The sequence below is a fragment of the Pelecanus crispus genome, chromosome 1 (assembly GCF_030463565.1).
Source record: "Pelecanus crispus isolate bPelCri1 chromosome 1, bPelCri1.pri, whole genome shotgun sequence".
NCBI classification, from domain to species: Eukaryota; Metazoa; Chordata; class Aves; order Pelecaniformes; family Pelecanidae; genus Pelecanus; species Pelecanus crispus.
The window spans coordinates 94,904,387-94,925,058 of record NC_134643.1 but is presented as its reverse complement, the minus strand read 5'-3'; the positions used below and the strand labels follow the sequence as shown (position 1 = coordinate 94,925,058).

Here is a 20,672-nt window from a genome sequence, read left to right as displayed (position 1 = left end):
AAACTTGGACTTGAACTTAAATATGCTTGAACATAAACCAAAAAGACAGTCATCGTCCAAGACTTTATGCCACCTTTCCTCATTATGAGGAGGGGGAGCCGGGGACATCCAGACCCTCTTGGAGAAGTGCTTCCCAATAAAAAAGGGCTATAAACATAAGGTGTGTTATTGTATACAAGAAAAATTACCAAACCCACATTCTTCATTTGTCTGCCAGCAGCTTTGACTCTGGACAGCTGTCATGAGGATAGACCTTACAGGTACAAGAAAGTGAGACCCTTAACCTCTCCTTGCTTCCTAATACGCGTCTGAGGTTCTGCGTATTAATGTATGGTAGTGTTAAGGAAGTTGTCTTCTGTACGTACAGCTAGCTGCCTGAGGGGGCACAAGGGAGTTAATGTTTTCGGAACACACTTTTAACAGAATCTGACCATTCAAAAGGCTCATTCTCCTCCCTTGCACACTCTGCTTGGACTTAATCCCATCCAACCTCCCCCTACAAGTCCTTCGTCACCTATTGTTCCACTCACCTTCTTTCAGATCCTGCCTTTGGTCTGGCTTCCCCATCACAGCTCGCATACACTGAAAGATAGCCAGTAAGTCTTGAAGTGAGCAAGGATGAGGTATGGTTCCCTAAAAATTGGGGGGCTCATCTTTTTCAGTGCCCAACTCCCATGGAAGCTGGTTTGGGAAGTAAATGACTACATGTCTTTGTGAAGGAGTCCCCAAATCCCTCAGCAAAAAGTTGAAGGCAGATGCCTGGGAAGCACAGAGAAAGGTTTGATTTGTAGATTCTGGGGAATCAGATGTCCTGCAGGTATTGGTACTCCATTAATGTATTTAGTATTTGACTGTTAATAAGGAACATCATGAAGGATAACTAGCAACAGTGCCTGCCATGAGGTAGCACCCAGTGCCTACCCTAGTGCTGCCTTTTGCCAGCTACTGTAGAGGTAATAAATCAGTCAAGGGGCATCAAAGTTCAGTTTCCAGGGGGAAATAATGATTTTACTCAAAAGTGGAGTGTGCCTCCCTTAATAAGGGGCACTTAGCAGCATAGGATCTCATCTCTATACTCTGTCACTCCCTTCCACGTGCTGATGAACCCTTTTTTCTAAAAGCCACCATCCTCACTGGATCAATGAGGCCTGATCAATTGTTTTTCCCTCTGAATTATCCATATGGGGTTGTTAGCTGAGCTGCTGGCAGAAAAGGAGAGACAGCTTTCTGTCTGTTTACTGTAAAGAAAGCAAAGCAAACTACAGGAGGGGACAGGCTGTAGGATATTTACTGTCAATACAGCCGGAGAGAGGAGATATGAGGAGAGGGGAGGAGAGGAGAGCAGAGGCTGCAGACTGCAACCCAAATGAATGATCTGAGTTTAAAAATACCCATGCAGTTTCAGACAGAAAGTGGGTGGATTGAAGTCAACAAGGGATAGCTGAGAGTGTTTAACAAGTGGTTTAGTGAAGGGCTAGTGAAGCAGGGAAGTACTTGTGGCATACAGAATAATAATGCTGTGCATGAGCATACTGAATCTGCAGTGCAATCTGAAAGGCACTTCCAGATCTGCCTTGAGACAGAGCAGTAGCTGGGATATTTTTGTGTGCCTGTATGCAAGACCCACCATTTAAAAGTAATAAGATGAATAATAGCGATTGAACTTAGAAAATAATAATTGGAGCTAGTTTTCCGAAGCAGCTGGATGTCACCATTGTAACTCAGACCAGAAAATAATTTTGGAAAAATAGGCATACTTCCTTGCTTCTCTCTCTTCTTCTTCATCCACAGAGGAATTAGGTGACCTGAGCTTCACAGGGCAAGAAGGTTCTGAGCAACTCGCTCTGAGTGTCCCTCTACTTCCAGAGGCAGGTGAATGAGTGAAAAGCGAATTCACACTTTAGAGAGCAGCGAAGACCATCTTGCCATGAAACCATTCACAGATGAAGATGTAGAAATCTACATCCAGAGCAAGGTAAGGCTTTATCTGTCCAGATTTTCTCTCTCCCACAGTAGGTGTTGATTCTGAAGGGTGCCAAACTTGACAGTTAGTTGCTTGCCTGCTGTCTTCATTTCTAAGACAAGACTGGGTGAAGTTTCATGAGAACTGTATTTCTAATGAGTTTTCTAGGTTTCTGTTGCAGAATGTTATCAGGGATCTCAGCTGGTAGCCTAATTTTTCAAGGTGCTTGTTGTCTTCTTCAGATGTCCTGAATTTTTGCTCCCGATCTGGAATTCTAGATATGTGAGGCTAGCTATAATTGCCAGCATTTAATCTAAGGAAAGGTCCTTGCCTCTCTCCTTGTCCAGTGGTCTTGGCTTGACAGAAACAAGACCGAAACCACACCAGGGGTTGCCTCTAAGAAAGATGCATGTAGGAACTAGAGACACACAGAGATATTGTTAGAATTCACCCATTGGTCTGTCACCTCAGCTAAGTATATTTCTCTATGTACCGTGATTAAAATAACATGCCTCATTAGTACATGCAGGCTGCAACTATGTTTTCTATTTTATGAGATATTCCAGCACTCTGTTTTTTTTCCCATTATGAAGTAAAATAGAATAAAATCATCAATGAAACAATACTGTTTAATAAAAGTAACTGTGAGTGAGCCATAACCTTTTTTAAAGCTGACGTATTTCATCACAGTACTTAGCTAGTTCCTATTTTATAGTCTGCTTTCCCCAACAAAATGCAAGACACCAGAGTGAAAAATCATTTCAAAATGAAAACTGTAAGGCTTTCTTTTCTGTAAAGGATGAAATATTCTAGTACCATGAAGGGGCTGGTAAGAAAGGTTTGTTTTCTCTATGGAAATATTTTGGTGACAAGAAGGTGTATTTCTGTGAGAACTTTCATTTTCAGCCATGCAGTGTTGTGCACCAGAAAATCATTCCATCAGAATCTGCTCAGTGAGCTGTAATAGTGAACACTTGTCTGAAGATTTATAAAGCAGAAGAGCTACAAAGGAGGGAACAGAGAGAAGCCATGCACAGGAAGATGCTCATATGACTGCCATAAGTACAGGGAACAGCAGCAGAGTGTAGCTAAGTGAGGCTCATAGTTGCCAATATTTTAGGTTCTACTGGAAGTCTGGTTTTTAGCAGCCCTCCAGCTCTGATGGATTCCCAGTTTCTGCTTGCTCCTGAGTCTCCTGTCCAAGTGAGGCTGCCTAACCTTCAGGCAGCCACAGTTCTGCTGGTAAAATGCTGCCTGTTTTTGAAAAGAGGTCAACCACCTGGTGCAATGAATCTCTGTGATACCAAAGATTTCTTCCTTAAGCTACTCAGCAAAGGAAAAACTCAAGTGCATATGGAGTGGCTGTGACTGGGTAAATAAGAACAAACCTAGATGTTCTTAACAATCCTCAGTAAATCTCATTCCTATTTCCTTCCTCCATAATAAAACCTTAATCAACCTTGTTGTTCTGTTTTTGTGCATTCGTTTTGGCTTGATTTCCAAAGTTAAGACCTGGTAAGGGGAATGCCAGTAGGTGGTAGAAGTGGCTGTTCAACAAAGAGCTTATTTTGTCTCTTCTCACAACATGTCCATGCTGGTGCTAAAAGCATCTTAGATAAATGCCTTGGCTCTTCAGAAGCTGCATTCATTTGCTCCTGTCCTATCTTCTGATTTTTATGCCTTCCCTTCTGTAGGAAGGTTATATCTACCAATAGCATGATTAGGGAGCTCATTGTGGTTAGCCACAGTTAGCACCATCTGTCACATGCCCTTTGTTCTTTTATCCCTGCCCCAGTGATGAGAGGAGTACATGCAGAAAGAGGTGTTTAGTTGATACCTCCCTTAACAGTTTTTTTGAGAGTCTATACACTCTTACAGATTTCATGACAACTGCTATAGCCTAGGCAGCAGGTGATGAAGGCACAATTCAGTGAGGCCAGGCTGAGTTGGATGGATTCTCCAAGGATACTGGATATGGCAGAAAGTGTTTCTAGCAGGTGTCCCTTAGAGACAACATAGCATAAGCAATGCATACAGGGGCACTCTTAGACCTCCATTTGAGCTGATCCACAGTGATTGTATAATTTCAACAGAAAAAGTCTGGGGTTTGTGTCTAAAAGCTCTTACAGGTGGACAGCTTTCTCTACCACTCATACCATTTGCTTGTTTGAGAAACCATTAGGTGTCTTGCTGAGCAAGTCAAGCTTATTGGACTGCTCTAAGGAATTCTTCTGGATGAGCAAAAGCATGGCAGAGAAAATAGCTATAGCTACAGATGGAGAAGTGCCATAAATAAAAGTTGAGATGAGGAGGTGAAAATGAACGTGGGCTAAAATTTTTCAGTATAAATTTTCTTTTAAAAAAAAAAAAAGTACATGATACATGTAAGCTAGCTAAAACTGGTCTTGGAGAACAAGGATGAATTGGAATGCGGAGGAGGGTGAATTACTAGGAATATTAAAGGCTATTATATATATCATAAGGAACTATGTGTTGTTAACATAGCAAGGAATCAGGATGTCAAAGGTAGATGAGAGCCCAGCAAAGGGAATATGATACTGCTGTCTGATGTATTTTCCATTTGCAGAAACTATTCAGGCTTAGTAAAAATACCATTAACTTTGTTAGCTGGGGGGAGGTATTCAAACTCCGCTCATCTTCATGTTCAGTGGTAGTCAATTGCTCTTCGTTGGCTAATTGATTTTAGGCAAGCACTAGTCCTTTTTAATCCATTGTATGGTCTGTTGTGGTGAAGAAGTGCAGCTATTTGTCACCTCCCAGGGCTTGGGGACACATTTCAACACACTTGAGAGTTTTGTCTGACAGTTCAGCATTTGACATAAAGGGGTCCAAATAGACTTTTAATGAAGTGCTTGTCAGTGGTATTTTCTAAAAGGGAGAAGAGTGTTGGTTGGATGCTGAAGCAGATGCTAAGCAAGCAGGACACAGGAGTTTTAGAACAGAATCACAGAACGGTTTGGGTTGGAAGAGACTTTTAAAGATCACCTAGTCCAACCCCTCTGCCATGGGCAGGGACATCTTTCACTGGATCACATTTCTCAGAGCCCCATCCAATCTGACTTTGAATACTTCCAGGGATGGGACATCCACAATTTCTCTGGGTAACCTGTTCCAGTGTCTCACCACCCTCATTGTAAAAAATTTTTCTTACACTTTTGCTTCCTTTCGCTTTGGTCTTTGATAATAACAAAAGACTGTAGCAATTATGTTTGACTGTGGCAATTATGCTTAATGATTCATTTTAGCCATGCTGTTAATGATCTAAATGCTCTTGTTTCATGCCTGCACGTAGCCCAACTGGGGTTTTAGTTCTAGCTTCAGGTGGGTTTTCATTTTCTGATCTAGTCCTTTCAAACCTCTCATCTGTTTCTGAATTTTGTTCTTGCCTCCAAACAGTGAGATTTAGTAGAATATGATGAGGAAAAAGAAAAAACAAGAAGCAGTTAATGAAAGAATTTCAACCAAATGAGATAAAGCATTAGTATGCAAAAAAGCACAGTAAACGGTTTTCATATCTCACCCACATGGGTAATCCTGGACAAATAACTAATGAGGAATATTTTCATGAATGTCATTAATGGTAGCTGAATTTCCTCCTCACTTTTGTAAATATGTAAGGATCTTTGGGAAATATTTAAATGTTCTTGACTAACATGGTTCCTCCATGTTCCTCCTGTTGAATCTTCCTGTTCAGATGTTGACCATCCCCTTATAAGGGGGTTTAGTGGTTTTTAGTAGTATGTGAAGGTGCAGGTTCATCTGTATTTTTCTGAGTTGTCCATACTTCATCTCAGTCCTTCCAAGACTAGACCTTCCACTGAAATAATTTTTAATAAATAATTATGCTTCTACTGCTTGAATTGAAGGACCATCCATCAAGTCACACAAACACCAAGTCCCCAGTGGGACTACCTGTGGAAAGATACCTGCCAACCATCTAGGAATGGACTCTTATCTGTACTTCAGATATGAAGACAGTATGACTTTCAACGTATTATCTAGGCATCTAAACGCTAATGCACAGGGTATCTGTAATTCTTAAAGTCTTGTCAGCTCTTTGAATGAAACATATTCTGACTCTGAGAAAGGCATGTATATGCAGGGGAATAGCTGGGTATTCTGCATCAAAATGGGTAAAGAATGAGACTGTAGCTGGTTGATATCAAATTTATCCATGAAATGAACTCCTTCCCTTCCATCCAATGGTGCTGGCATGGAAATATCAATTAATGCTCGACAGTCTTGAGCATTGGCCCTTTGGTGTTCACAAGCAAGAGCTCTGCTTCATGGTAAGCTGATTGTAACATACAGTGAATGATAAGTTTTATTCCCAGTGCAGCACAGGCACAAATGTTTCAGGATGCTTTAAGTCAATTGTCTGTTTTCCACTGGAGACAAAGAGTGCAGTTACTTGTAATATGAAGTGTCTTTCTTGGAACTGACAGGTAGAACGGCGACATTATCTGGTTTCCAAAGCAGTGGAGGAGGTGCAGAAAATCATCCAGCACCTGACTGCAGAAATCAGCTATAAGGCCACACGATTCCAGGCTATCTCCAACTCTGGCATTCACAATGAGAATATTAAGGTATGAACAAGAGCTCTAGTATACTCTCTGGCAGCTTGTAGGCAGTAAGTGATTTCTCCGTTGTATAAGTATCTGTATGGACAGGTACCTCACCCAGAACACCACAGACGATGGGTTGACACTTCACTGTGCAAGTTCTAGTGACTGACTGGGTTGTAAGGGACTTACTCGTGGACACCTTACAACTGGAGGAGCATCAGAGAGGGATGGGTAAATCAAGCAGAGCCTCTTTTTACAGCTGCTGCTTTTACAAACAGAATCTATTGCCAGAGCTGTCAATCTGCAAGCAGAAGCCAAAGCTCTTTGGGAGACAGAAAGAAAAACTTGTACAGCAGTAACATAAGAAAAAAATGCTCATGCCTTCATGAGCTGTGACTCATATTTTTCACAGGTGTAAAACCTGTCAACTCACTACAGAAAGAAAAAAAAAAATCAAAAATCCTTCTTCCGCTATGAACATTGGAAAGCTCCTTCAGAAAAATATGTTTTTTCTTGGTTACAGATTGGAACTTCCTTTTTACTGGGAAGAAATGTGCTTATTGGTGGGAGAAGTTAAATGCCTCCCCATTTTAGACCATCAAATACCAAAATAATATTGTTCTATCCCAGCTGTGACAGGAGAAGACTGGTTATTTCCTGTGACTACTTAACACAAGAATAACAGTGTGAGGATATAAGAAACAATCATAGCAATGGCAACTTCAGATGAAAATGATCTTTTTCATTTGAAGTAGTTTGCATACTCTAGCTATGTCAACGCTTACACTAAAAGGCAGCCGGTTACGGATCAAAACACACCAAATGTGTAAAACCATGAAGCAACTTTTGCAGCTGTCTAGTATTAAAAGGGGAGAACTCTGTGTGTTTCAAGCTGCTGAAAGGATATGGAGGTGGAGGCAGAATATAATCATCCGGTCTGAAATGTGGCTATTACTCTGCGGACAAAAACATTCAGATTTATATCTTTTCTGGAATTTCACGTATCCCAGGGCATGTGGCCTTGCCGGTAGGAATAACCACAGTGACATAAAATGGTGCCACATCCTGGTCCACGTGTTTCTTAGCGCCATAGTCTGCCATCCACCTCTCATACTGGAACAAGCCTGCTTGGTCAATGAAGTCTGAGAAGACCAGGGTCAGGGTAAAATTGGTGTTCTGGAGAACAAAACAGAACAAAACCAACATAATCTATTCTGAGCAGTAATTTGGTATTATGGTAGGCTGATCTGAACAACCTCTGCTTAAAAGGAATCCCCAAAATTGGTTTCTTAAAAAGTAACAGATTTGTTATTCAAAATATATTCATCCTTAACTGAACCCAGTGCTATAAATCTGTGACAGTCACACTATGAGGGCCTGGGTGACTGTCCTGTAGGTATGAGGCAGCAAAGAATGGGTTAATAATAAATTTTTTGTTGCTTGGGCTGTTCTGCTTCTAAAAAATAGAATCTTTAATATCCCTGCTGGCATAAGTCAACATAGAGGAGACTTGTGTCAAGGGAAGGCCAATGTATAAGTATTCTGTGTTTAATCACAGAATCACAGAATGATTTGGGTTGGAAGGGACCTTCAAAGGTCATCTAGTCCAGCCCACCAGCCATAGGCAGGGACATGCTTCATTAGACCAGGTTGCTCAAAGCTGCATCCAACCTGACCTTGAATGTTTCCAGGGATGGAGCATCCACAACTCAATTTTGCAACATCTTTTTTCATGTCAATTAAATTTACAGGAACTTTTCAGAACTTTTAGCGTCTGATTAAAAGGACTTAATTTAACATGGTGAGGGGTCTAGGTTTGTTGAGAAGCTACAAGCCTCATTCTAAGTCTTGTTTAATATCTTTATCAATGAGAGGGGATTGAGTGCACCCTCAGTAAGTTTGCAGATGACGTGAAATTGGGTGGGAGTGTTGATCTGCTCGAGGGCAGGAAGGCCATGCAGAGGGATCTGGACAGGCTGGATTGACGGGCCAAGGCCAACTGTATGAGGTTCAACAAGGCCAAGTGCCAGGTCCTGCACTTCGGGCACAACAACCCCATGCAACGCTACAGGCTTGGGGAAGAGTGGCTGGAAAGCTGCCTGGCCAAAAAGGATCTGGGGGTGTTGGTAGACAGCCGGCTGAACATGAGCCAGCAGTGTGCCCAGGTGGCCAAGAAGGCCAACAGCATCCCGGCTTGTATCAGGAATAGTGTGGCCAGCAGGAGCAGGGAGGTGATTGTCCCCCTGTACTCAGAACTGGTGAGGCCGCACCTGGAATACTGTGTTCAGTGTTGGGCCGTTCGCTACAAGAAAGACATTGAGGTGCTGGAGCATGTCCAAAGGGCAGCAAAGCTGGTGAAGGGTCTGGAGCACAAGTCCTGTGAGGAGCGGCTGAGGGAACTGGGGTTGTTTAGTATGGAGAAAAGGAGGCTGAGGGGAGACCTTATCACTCTCTACAACTACCTGAAAGGAGGTTGTAGTGAGGTGGGTGTTGGTCTCTTCTCCCAAGTAACTAGAGATAAGATGAGAGGAAATGGCCTCAAGTTGCATCAGGGGAGGTTTAGATTGGATATTAGGAAAAATTTCTTTACTGAAAGAGTGGTCGAGCATTGGAAGAGGCTGCCCAGAGAGGTGGTTGAGTCACCATCCCTGGAGGTGTTCAAAAAATGTGTAGATGTGGCACTTTGGGACATGGTTTAGTAGGCATGGTGGTGGTGGGTTGATGGTTGGACTGATAAAGGTCCTTTCCAAGCTTGATGATTCCTAGTTTTACTTTCATTAAAAAATAGTCTAGCCACTAAGCCAGGAAACATGGAATTAATTATTACTCTACCCTAAATTGTTTTAGTGGTGGACTTGGTAGTGTTAGGTTAATGGTTGGACTGGATGATCTTAAAGGTCTTTTCCAACCTAAACAATTCTATGATTCTAAATATGCAGGGCTGGGTGGGGAATATAGAAGAAAAGTCTTTAGGTATTCAGTATTTTTCTGTAACCCAGGGGACAAAAAGTCAAAAATCTTTAATAAAAAATTCAAAATAAAATGCAGATGGACAAAATGGAATATTTTATTTTTAAAACTTTTAAATGTGTGTTTGTAGCTGTGACCCAACATTTTTGCAGCTGTCAACTGTGCAGGGCTGATGCAAAGGCTGTGGAGGCTTTAGTAAGGCATAATGAGCAGGTTAGCATCCAGAGTAATTACTAGTACAGCACTGCCCAACAGCATTGCCAAGTGTTTAACTCTGTAATTGGGGGGGGGGCGGGGAGCGGGGCGCAGATTTTCCTTTGGCAAATAGGCTCAAAGGAAGCTTGCAGCTTTGCACTGTGAATGACTGACCTGGCACATGCTTTCTCTCTGTTCTGTGCACTTTTTGTTTTCCTTTCTGCTTCTCTCAGGATCAGCCAGCTTTACTGGCCAAGTGGTCAGCTATGCTTCGGGGGAAGCGCCCATTCCACCCATCCATACAGGTACAAAGCCTTCCTGCCACTTGGTGCCTGTGGGTCCGTGTGCCTGCTTCCTCCTCACCCACCCTCTTCTCCAGACAACTTCACCCACCTAACTGATCCTCCCATGACTATTTCATCCTCTCCACAAGAGACTTGCTTTTTTGCTCAAAGCGTAAATATTTTATTTCTAACCTAATGCTTCTGCCTCCCTGGGATATCCTAGCTAGGATCGCAAGAATGAGGCTGTATTTAATTTGCACAGCATACTGCAGGCAGGTTTTTAATACAGCAGAATTGGCCATAAGTTACACACCCCAGAATTTGAGGCTCTTGTTCAAGCCTGTGACTTGCTGGGGCCCATGGTCTGCATGTGGTGCGTAAAACCATCGTATGACAGAGCATAGTGTGGGACTGGGATTTATTTAGGCCAAGAGGATACCAGCTGTCCAGCTTTACAGTGCCATCTCCACCCTTGTGATTTCTGGTGTTTCCTGGTAAGCCCCAGGTGGAGGAGCCTTGTGACTTGTATTTGAACAAACTCGCATAACACCTGCAGCTCTTCCCTTTAAAATCTTGCCAGTGCATACAAGTCAGCATCTTGGTATGGGAAGGAATAGTTGTTTATCTGCAAATGTGGCCGAGGGAGTGAGACAAGCAGTAACTGCATGACAGCCATTGTATTTTTTCCTTATGGAGCCTAGCACTTCGTTCCCAAGCTGCTCACAGGGTTTCTCAGCCCCACCAAACCTGACTTGTGCAGGTCAGCTTGGTCTGCAATGTCATCCTTCCAGTATCCTCCTGCCTTTAGGTGGTTTGTATTTGACAAAAGAAGGGGTTTCTGGTGTTTCCTTTGCCATTTCTGTGCTTCTTGCTGGCCATCTTTTGTATTTCAAATCTCTTGCCAGGGAGCAGAGAAGACCGGCTGCTCCTTGTGGGAGAGGAGCCAGGAGGTGAACATGACAACACAGCAGCACCTGCCCCATAGTCCCCGAGTGAGGCAGACCTAGGGAGGGCAGCTGGGGTGAGCCAAGAGTCTGGATCGTCAGGCAAGCCTGTGCTGAATAAGGCAGGTCTGAGGTCAAGCCAGGAGCACTCATCGTGGTCATGCCGAATGACAGTTACCAGAGTCAGATGCAGTCTATTGATTGCCAGGCAAGTCCACAGAGGCCACGTAGGTCTGAGGTCAGGCTGGGAAGGCAGTCTGTAGGTAGGACAACAAGGTCTATGGTCAGGCGTGGGCATAGCTGCCATACGGCTGGAGACCAGCGCTCCTATGATATAGCCCAGTGCTGAGCTGAAATGGGGGTCCCAGACCCATGGGCAGAACGTGTGGGTAGAAGCCCCAGAAAGGCTGCTGAGGGCCATCAAAGCCTGTCAGTGCCCTCAGGACCCTGGCACCTCTGCAGTAATATTTTAAATCAGCTGAGCTACCAGGAAGGCCACCAGAATGTTTTGTATTATTACAGGAGAGTGACAAGGGTATTTCATTCACCTCGAGGTAACCACCTTGCAGCAATAGCTGTCACTTAACATCCTGCTCATGCAGCAGCTTCACCTTATTAATCCCAATGTAAGTTAGGCTTGGTAGCAAGTGGAGTTGAAAAGCTTCTGAGTCAACATGGTAAAAGTCTGAAGGAGCTTGAACGCCCTCTCTGAATACCTGGAGCCACGATCACCAAATGCTTCCAAACTAGTGTTTGGAGATGTCTGGCTAAGCCCTGGGCCAGTATGAGGTTTCATGGTATTTGTGTCACCTTATTTACTCTTTGCAAATACTGGTTCAGCACTGGTTTTATTGGAAAATTGTCATTCCCACAGTGAGGCCAATTACTTGGCTTACAAAGAAGCCTATTTGAGGGTTTGTTGTCCATTGGTTACTGTTTCCATCCTTGCACTGTTTCTGGCTTCTGCTCAGCAGGTGATGCAGGTTCATGCAGTACAGCTGGCCAAGACCTGGGTTTATTTCTGAGAGTGCCACTGCCTGTGTACGCTCAGGCATGTCACTTGCCTTGCATCTCTGTCTCTTAAAGGACAGTCATGCAGAGTGAAACACTTGTAAAATAAATGGGCCATAGCCTTATTTTACTAATGTCTGTAGTGGACTTTGAAAGAGATCAGAAAAGTGTACTTTTTGCCATAGTTATTACTGCTATTGAACTCTAGGCTTATCTCTAGTAACAATTCTGAGGTAATAACTTGCACTATTTTGTTTCACTTTGCTGGATCTCAAAACATGCTCGGTGATGTTTTCCTGCTCCTCGGAAGCTGCTAGTTATTACATCTCATGCAACTGCAGACTAGGAATGGGGGAAACCATGGCAGGTGTGGTGGCAAATCAGTCAGTGCACTCTTGCCTTCTAAGGGCTATGGCTGTCACATCAGACTCCTTCCAAGACAATTTCCTTTTAGTCTGTGCACCTCCAAAGTAACCATCAGACAGGCATGGAACAGGTCCTGGCTGTAATCGATCGCTCCCATCATACCATGGCTTTTCCTTCTCTCCAAAGCCCCCAGTTTTACCTATTATTTTCTTTAACCCTCTTTTTCTTAGTCCAGGCTCATGGATCTGCCCTTGTCTCCTCTCTCAATCTCTCTGCACTCTCCTAGGTCTTAGCACCCAGCCAATTCCTCATCACCGTCCCTCTGCGTGGCCTGACCGGCTACAGGGAATGCCAGGTACGGCACTGGCGTTATTACACCGTGCATGGAGCCAGGCTCCTTTCATCTGTGCGGGACCCTGAGGAACTGCATCAATGGCTAGAGGTGGAGCAGTTCTCAAAAAGCCTTCAGCAGTGGCATGAAACGGATGTGAACATCGAAGGTGATCTGGTTCCAGCCAAAGTCCTTATCATCTTCCGGGAGCTGGTGGAGAAGTCGATTATCTCCTGTAACCTCTCCAGTGAGTTTAGTGGGGACAAGTATAAGGGGAACTGGCTGTCTTCTGCAGCTGATAGAGGGGAAACCATCATACACACAGTGTTTGGCTGACATGATCAGAAGTTAAAAAGCAACAAGCCACTCCAAAATCAGGGACCCTTTAGCCCATTTCAGTGATGCATGTAGACCTGCATTGAGGACAGAATTAAGTAGTTCTTGGCCTCTTCATACCCAAGATGTTGCTCCTTTCTTAGGAATCTGGGTAGGGTGTCCAGCAACATCACCCTCACAGTTCAGCCAAGATGCAACACAGATTTTCAGAACATTTAGAAATTTGTTTGGGAAAAATCTTTTTTCTACTACAGCAGCCACAATATATCTAGACTAGCAAGGAAGATATTACAGGAAAATTGGATACAGGGAAGGTGCATAAGTCAGAGAAGAAAGTGCTTGAAGATATTTATAGGACAGATAACGCTCTGGGGAAACCTTAGCTGCCTATAGCTTTCCAGCATGGGGTAGTGGGAACTAAGTAGAAGAACTTCTACTTAAGCAAAATCTGTTGGACAAGTACTCTTTTCCCCAGCACCCAGGCTACTCCAGTCCTGTTCAGCAGAATTGGACTCAGGAGGTTTTCTTTCAGTAGTGGCACTGATCCCTCTGTGAGCAATCCAAAGTGCCTGTTTATTTCCTGTGGCTATTTATACTGGAACTGCTGATCACTGACATAATGCAATCAGTGGTGCATGCAACATGCCTTCATAGCTGCAACATCTGTAGCAAGACGCTGCATGAACAGTGATCTTCATGCTTAATTCTTACCATCCTAGAGGCATGTTATAGACTTCAGCTAATGAACACTTGGCTTGGTCCAAGCTAAATAGTCTATGTCCATCTTTTCACATTAAGACACTGTGACATGATCAGATCCAGACTGTGGCACCTTTTCTCATAGCATGCTTCCAGGATGACTTTACTCATCAGCAGCCTGATATGGGTCTTCTGTATTCCAGAGAAATAGGAGCCTTTTCCACTCATCTGATTGCACTCTGAATTTTAGTCACAGGAGAAAACATGTTGAAGTCAAGCTCAGCTAGATCATTGCATTCTTCCAGGAAATATTTGTTATCATAGAAATGGAAAGGTTGATGAGAATGAAATTTCACCATTCTCACAGAAAAGACCAGATGGAATGGGCTTGCATCTGAGGCTTTACTTATGTGAAAGTCTCTGTGTTGAAGTGAAAACCTGCTATTGTGCCTAGCAGCAGTACACCAAGTTGATGAACCAGGAGAGGTACTTCCAAGGGAGCCAGGGAGTGATGTTTGGGCTGATGATTCTGATGCCTTTTTTGTAAGGCCAGCTGGGAGGAGATTGACACAGAGGAGATGAGCTAAGATGAAGTCAGAAGGAGTAATTACCATTTTTGTTTGTTTCTGTGAAGAATGAACTTCCTTCATCCCACAGTACAACTAAAGTTACAGAAAAATTTCCCTGATTTCATTGCTTCCCTCTTTTTTAATTCTTTGAGCACCAGCAAAACCAGTTTTTAGGGTGTATCACTTTTCACTGGTGGAAAAATAGATAGCCCGATTGCAATGCTTTTGGAAATACTGTGAATGTATTTACATGCTGACACAGTGATTGCTGTAATGCTTTTCAGCTGCTAGGGATCCCTGCTGAGGGCTTGGGAGTTCCTGTTTTGGTGTGAGGTTTGGCTCAGCAGGGAAATAATACGCAGATTTTAATGAGCGTTATAAAGTTCTGATTGGGATGGACTCCACTATTTTCAAGGTAGTTCACCCCTGTGCTTCCTGGAGGAGATGTTAAATTACCATTGGGAGTAGGCAGACATTTCCTTTGTGAGGGTAGGTGTTCATCACTGTCCCTTCAAGTCTGTTCTATGGGCTCCTTGTGGAATTGCTGCTTAGCCCATGCCAGTCAAAATGAGGTGGGTCAACACATTACTATTTATCCTGTTTATGGTAATCTGCTCTGTCTTACTTCAGTAGGTTAGAGCATGATCACACAATTGGCTCAAATGGCAAAGCTGAAGTGACAGTGATCCTGCCAGAGTGACAGGGAAAGCTGGGGACAGAAACTTCTTCCATGAACACAGCTGGACCAACAGGAAACATCTCACCAAGTCCATTAGTTGCAGCTTCCTTTCCTTTCTGCTCTCTTAGAGCACATTGTTCTTGGAGATTATTCTTTCACTGAGGAAACTCCAAATCACCACGGAACTAACTCTGACAATCAGCAGTCCTAGTGAGGCAAGCAGTTAGCCTTTTTTGTATGACTGCTCTGCACAACAGGCCATAAATTCTGGCATTGTCTTCTGTGCAAATGCATCTCCAGAAACAAAACTTATGGATACTCCACAAAACATTCTGAATGACTGGCAAGGGTAAGTCATTTGGTCTGATCACAGGTTCTCTGAAGGAATAAGGAGATCTTTAGATATAAAGTGTTCATCTGGTCCTCTGTAATCCACAGTGCTCTCCTTGTACTGTACCATTAGAAATGTTACGTTGCACCAGTTGTGTATCTGCATTTTTAAGAAGCTGGTCCTAGGATTTAAGAGACCCACAGAGGAAAACAAAAGCAAGGTAATTGAGTGTAAAGTTGAGAACTTAGTTGTTCCTTCATCTTCTTCCTGTTCTCATTCCCCAGGGTAGAATAAGATGATACCTTTTTTCTTGTATTTTGCTTATGGCACTGAAGAGAAGGTATTAAGACAGAACAATAGAACTGCAAGGCCCTAGACAGCCCTTTGCCTGGCTTGTGGAAAAGGACCTTTTCCTCTTTATTATCTTCTCTTGCTGTTCCTTCACAGGTAAAGTGACAGTGCTGGAGAGCTTCAGCTCAGTGGTCCGGGTGGCTGTGGAGACTTCAGAATCCCAGGTCGAGGTGGAGCTGGTCCCTGCTGTGGAGATTCCAACTTGCTGGCCCAAGAAAGCCCAGTGGCCTCGTTGCCTCAAGCGTTGGCCTTCCCAGGAAAAAGTGCAGTGCATCAAGGTGAACAGTGTAAAAAGCACTACTAACTCTGTGCCAGAATTTACCTCACAGGTGTCTGACACAACTGAAGGACTACATGGCAGGCAACAGCATGGTTGGAAGGTGTATTGTCTAAAGAAGTGATATTTCAAAGTATTCTGTCAGATTTTATTGGGATTCCCCCCCGCCCCCCTTATGGTGGTGAATTCTATGGAAGAAAAAAAAAGACTTAGCTGTTTATTGCATGAAGTCTCTCACACACAGCTCTGCCTGTGTAGCTCAGTGCTGACGTGCATCATTCTTGCTGTTCAGCTCTGCCTCATGTAAGCCTTCTGCAAATGGGCTGCTATCTTGCAGTTTTCCCTCCAGCCTAGTCCCATCTTCCTCTACAAAGCTCATGGCTGGATTCTGGCACTCCAGCTCAGCCCCAGCTGCCATGTTCCTGCAGGTCCAGTTATGCCTTCCAGTCCTGCTCCCCTCTTATGCACGACCTGCTGCTCCATGGCAAAGTGCCTGCAGAGCTGTGCCTCTGCTTTAGTAGCACTACTGGTACTGCACCTGGTGGCTCTAGAGCTGGATTTCCTGGGACTAATTGATGTCAGCACATGTGGAAACCAAACAAATTGCACAGTCATTTGACTACGAATTAGGATGGGAGCATGACCCATGTTTGCTGTCTCTGCTAACCCTTTTTAGAATACACTTTGAGAGATGTCACATATCCTTTTTGTAACATCTCTCTGCATTGCTCAGGGAAGTTTGCCTCTGATCTGGTGTCACACTTCCCCTTTTGTCCACAGTCACTTGGTTTTGACCTTTTGGCCCGCTCCAATTATCACTGGCAGCTGTGCTTCTCCCGTGCTGAGCATATACTCATGGAAGGACTTGATGAAGATGGTGGTTGTCGCATGAAGTGCTTCAGGGTCATGAGGCAGATGAAGGAAGATGTCTGGTGTGCTGGAAATAAGCCTGTCATCACAGCTTATCACCTTCAGGTAGGCATCACCATGATACCAAGACACAGTCTCAGTATGTGTTGCAGGGGCTTCCATCCAATAATGTCAAAATATTGTGGCGTAAATCACTGTAGCGTCTCTGTAACTTCTAAAGTAACTGTCAAAACTGCAGTACCATTTCATTGCTTTACAGTGGCAGGAAGTTCAGTAAATATATTTTCCAAATTTCAACAAGAAACTAAAGCCTGTAGGAACATTATGATTGCAGCAACATAAATAATATTAGAGTTGAGGCTCCTGCTCTGTTTTGACTTCACATAGGCGTTGTAATACTGTCTTTAATTGCATGGTTACTTCCTGCTTTTTGACTATCCCAGCCATCCATATCTATCTATCTGTCTGGAGGAAAATTGTGCATTTGATTTTGTGGAAGTACACCAAACAAAATTCTCTTAGGTGAACATTATTTCATGAATGAGGTGCAAACTGACAGTTCTGGTGTTGTTTCACCTGGGGTGGGAAGGGAAGAAAGAGGTAAAGGGGTAGTACCATCCTCCCTGCATGTACTTCATGGTTCAAGATGGCTTCAAACAACATTTGTGAAGAAGAGGCAGAAGGCTCTGCTATGACTGTGTCCCCACATCTGACAGCTGCAGACACTGATGGACCACAGGCAGCACCATTTATCAGACAGTAGAGCAATCCTGTTTTCTGGGCCTGGAGCTGCAAGGGAGAGGCTGTTCTTCTCCTACCTTGAAGCCTCAAGCCACCAGGCTTCCACAGTAGTTACCGATCTTTTGGTGTCCAAAACCAGATGCAGTGCCAAGATTTCTCCTAAGGAAAAGGTTGCAGCCATCAAATGCTGTTATAGTCATGAGACTAACCTAAGTCAAGATAGAGTCAAAAAGAGTTGATGAGGCTGGTTATAGCTTAGCAGAATGCAAGACTTCTTGGTGCCTGTAAGAACAACCTGGTAGAAAAACTGTCATAGGTAGAAGAAAGTGGAAAACCATTTAATCGTTAGTAACAATAACTTTCTCTGGCTGAAGGAGAAGAGGTGCAGGAAGTGCTGTTGCATGGACTCTTGATCAAAATAAAAAGCTCTTTAGAAGCTCTTCAGTTCTTTGCTGTAACTGTACTTCAGGCTTTTACTGCAAGAGAGGATCGGTTTACCAGACAGAAGGAATGCTTCAACATTACTTATATTAGAAAAAAAAAAAAGAAAAACAAGAGAGAGAAACAGTCAGTGGATAAACCAGTAGTTGAGCAGAGGCTTAGTGTTAGGTTTCTTCACATTATCACATTTCCCCTGTCAGAGTTATCTAACAATTATTATTAAACAGGACTCCACATGAGAAAGGCCCTCTATGACAGAGAAAATCCTTCCTCCAGAAGTTGTGAAAGCCTTAGAGGACTGAGTAAGCACACTCATTATGCTTACCTCCATAGGAATGAAGTTTAAGATCAGGAAGTCCGAAAGACCTACGTACATTTTGAAAGCCAACTCTATGCCTCCGGTAGACAGCTGGCAGTTAGGGATGGTTCAGTAAATGCTGGGGACAGATCACCTGTTTGTCACCTGACTGGAAGAACAGCGCTATTTTGCTTGCCTCCAGAAACTTCATTGCAACTGCTGCCCGTGGATCTTGCTGAAGTAGTTTTAGTGTGATGGAAGGTAACGAACGGCTCTGCAAGTCTCCAAGGAGTAGCTCTCACAGAGTTACAGCTTGAATTCCTCACATCTTTTGTTCCCTGGCAACATTAAAAAAAAAGTCTTTGTGGTTATTGCAGCTGTGAATAAAAGATTGTTCACATTTGAAAAGCTGTCTGGAAAGAAATTTGTTAGGAATACTATTGCAAGGCCTACTGGAGGAAAAAAACAAACCAGGCAGTCCAGATGAGTGTGGCTTATTTTGATGAAATTCTACCTCTGAAGAAACAGAGGAATTGAAGGCTGTAGTCCAGCCACATCTCACAGTGTCTGCAGGTCTCTTTTTGGGTCGCTGAATCTGCAAAATAAAATTGAGATTCAGAAGACAGTAAGGAACTTAGCAGAATTATTGAACCCCAGATGGGTGAGTTGGTACTTTAAAAACTGATTTCAGGTTGATAAGGCAGTCAGGATGGCTTTTTTGATACAGTAAGTACCTCGAGAAAATTCTTCTCAGTCATAGGAAAGTCTGAAATATGCAACATGGGCAGCATAAAAATAATACTGTGAGAGCAATAATTGTATGCATTTCATTATTTTAACTATGGATTTCTCAAATGTAAAGTCACATAAAATAAACTTGGGAGAATAGAACATAGCATATGCTGTAAGTATCACGTGTCAGAAAAAAACAGGCTGCACTTGACCGGAAAGCATGCTCTGCACCTGCAGTAGTTGCTTGGAATCTCAATCTGTTTGGGATGCAGATCTGTGCACATCTTCAGCTAACAAATAATTATGTTAATCTGATTGTTCTTCTCTCCCTCCTTGCACGTACTGGCTTCTACACTTGTATAATAGGCTGTAGAAAACAGCCTAAAATTCCTGGCATTTCTACAGAGGCTCCTGCTGGAGGATGGCAGATAGGCTAGGATTATTTTAGCAAGACCATTTTCCTTGGGCTCCTGGCCCAGTCAATGGAGAAGGGCTCCTCTGAGGAGAGATCCTAAGCAGGTACATCAGAGTTGCTCTACCTGATCCCCAGAGGAGGCTTTAGTTGTGATCCCTCTGTCACCAAAATGTTAACACAGGGAGATAGTAGTGCAAGTCTCTCTGATTTCCAAGGCTGTCAGCCATTTACCAGCACTAAAACTGCCTTAGTGAGCTGTGTGAGCCCTCGACAGAACCTCTAACACCTCTTCTCTCCCATCTGCTTCTTGCAGACAGTGCTATTCTGGACGTGCGAAAAATACCCACGCACTAAGGATTGGCGCTGCTTTCCTGAAGCCTTTCTGAGGCTGGTGCAGAAGCTGCACAAGTGTGTAAGCCAGCACTTCCTCAAGCATTACTTTGTCAAGAACACCAATCTGCTCAAATATGCCAACACCAGTGACCTGGACCTGGTGGCCAGCAAGCTCGCAGTCTTCTTGGAGAACCCTGTCTTCTGCCTGGACTAAGGCAGGAAAAGGCCTCCTCACCCCAAACCTGAGCCAGTCCCCCACCTCCTCTCCCCACCTGTGGTTGTTCTTCGTGTCCTTCCAGTAGATGTTGCAGCTGGCTTTGTAAGACAGTTGGCACATGCAGCGTGAAAGAGAAGTGTCAAGCTGGCAGCAGTGGGTGGTGAAAACTGATGGGAGGTATCACTTGATGCCCAGCTGATCTAATTTGCTTTCAACAGTGACAGCCTGCCTGGAAGCTACAGCCAGTGAAACCCAACTTTCTGTGTCAGTCAGAGCAGGCAACTGCCTTGTTCTCTGTCTCTAGTCTTGTGGCACCTAAGCAGAAAGACGGTGCAAAGAAGTCTCGCTCTGCTGCCTACTGGCTGTGTAACCTTGCACATGTATTGTTGCTGCCTCCCTCTTTCTCACAAGGACAGCAGGTTTAATTCCTTGCTTACCTCACAGGCCAGCTCTGCAGAAGAGCAGAGGAACATTTCTGAAGTGTACTGAAGCTGTAAGCTTTCTCAGAGGCACTTTGATGCCTCCATCTCCAATTAAATGGGATCCTACTCCAGTACGAAGATAACAATGCTGCTAGTGTTGAATAGCTCAAAGGAAGCAAGAGGACGAATGGTGGTTTTTGCCTCCTCCTAGTTTTTCTCTCCTCCACTTCCACTTTTCTTCCAGTTGCTTCAAATAGGTTTTCTTCATGTTTGCCTTTGCCAGTTGTGTTAGTGCCATACAACCAGGGGGC

General features: G+C 43.7%; 1 protein-coding gene across 1 annotated transcript; it reads left to right on the top strand.

The window, feature by feature from the left end:
• The first annotated feature begins 1,927 nt into the window (after positions 1–1,927).
• MAB21L3 (mab-21 like 3) lies at positions 1,928–19,936 on the top strand. The gene is made up of 6 exons (XM_075706355.1): positions 1,928–1,975; positions 6,430–6,570; positions 12,606–12,897; positions 15,712–15,893; positions 16,673–16,867; positions 19,703–19,936. Exons 1-6 carry the CDS (start codon positions 1,928–1,930, stop codon positions 19,934–19,936), a joined length of 1,092 nt encoding a protein of 363 aa, XP_075562470.1.
• Positions 19,937–20,672: the final 736 nt, after the last annotated feature.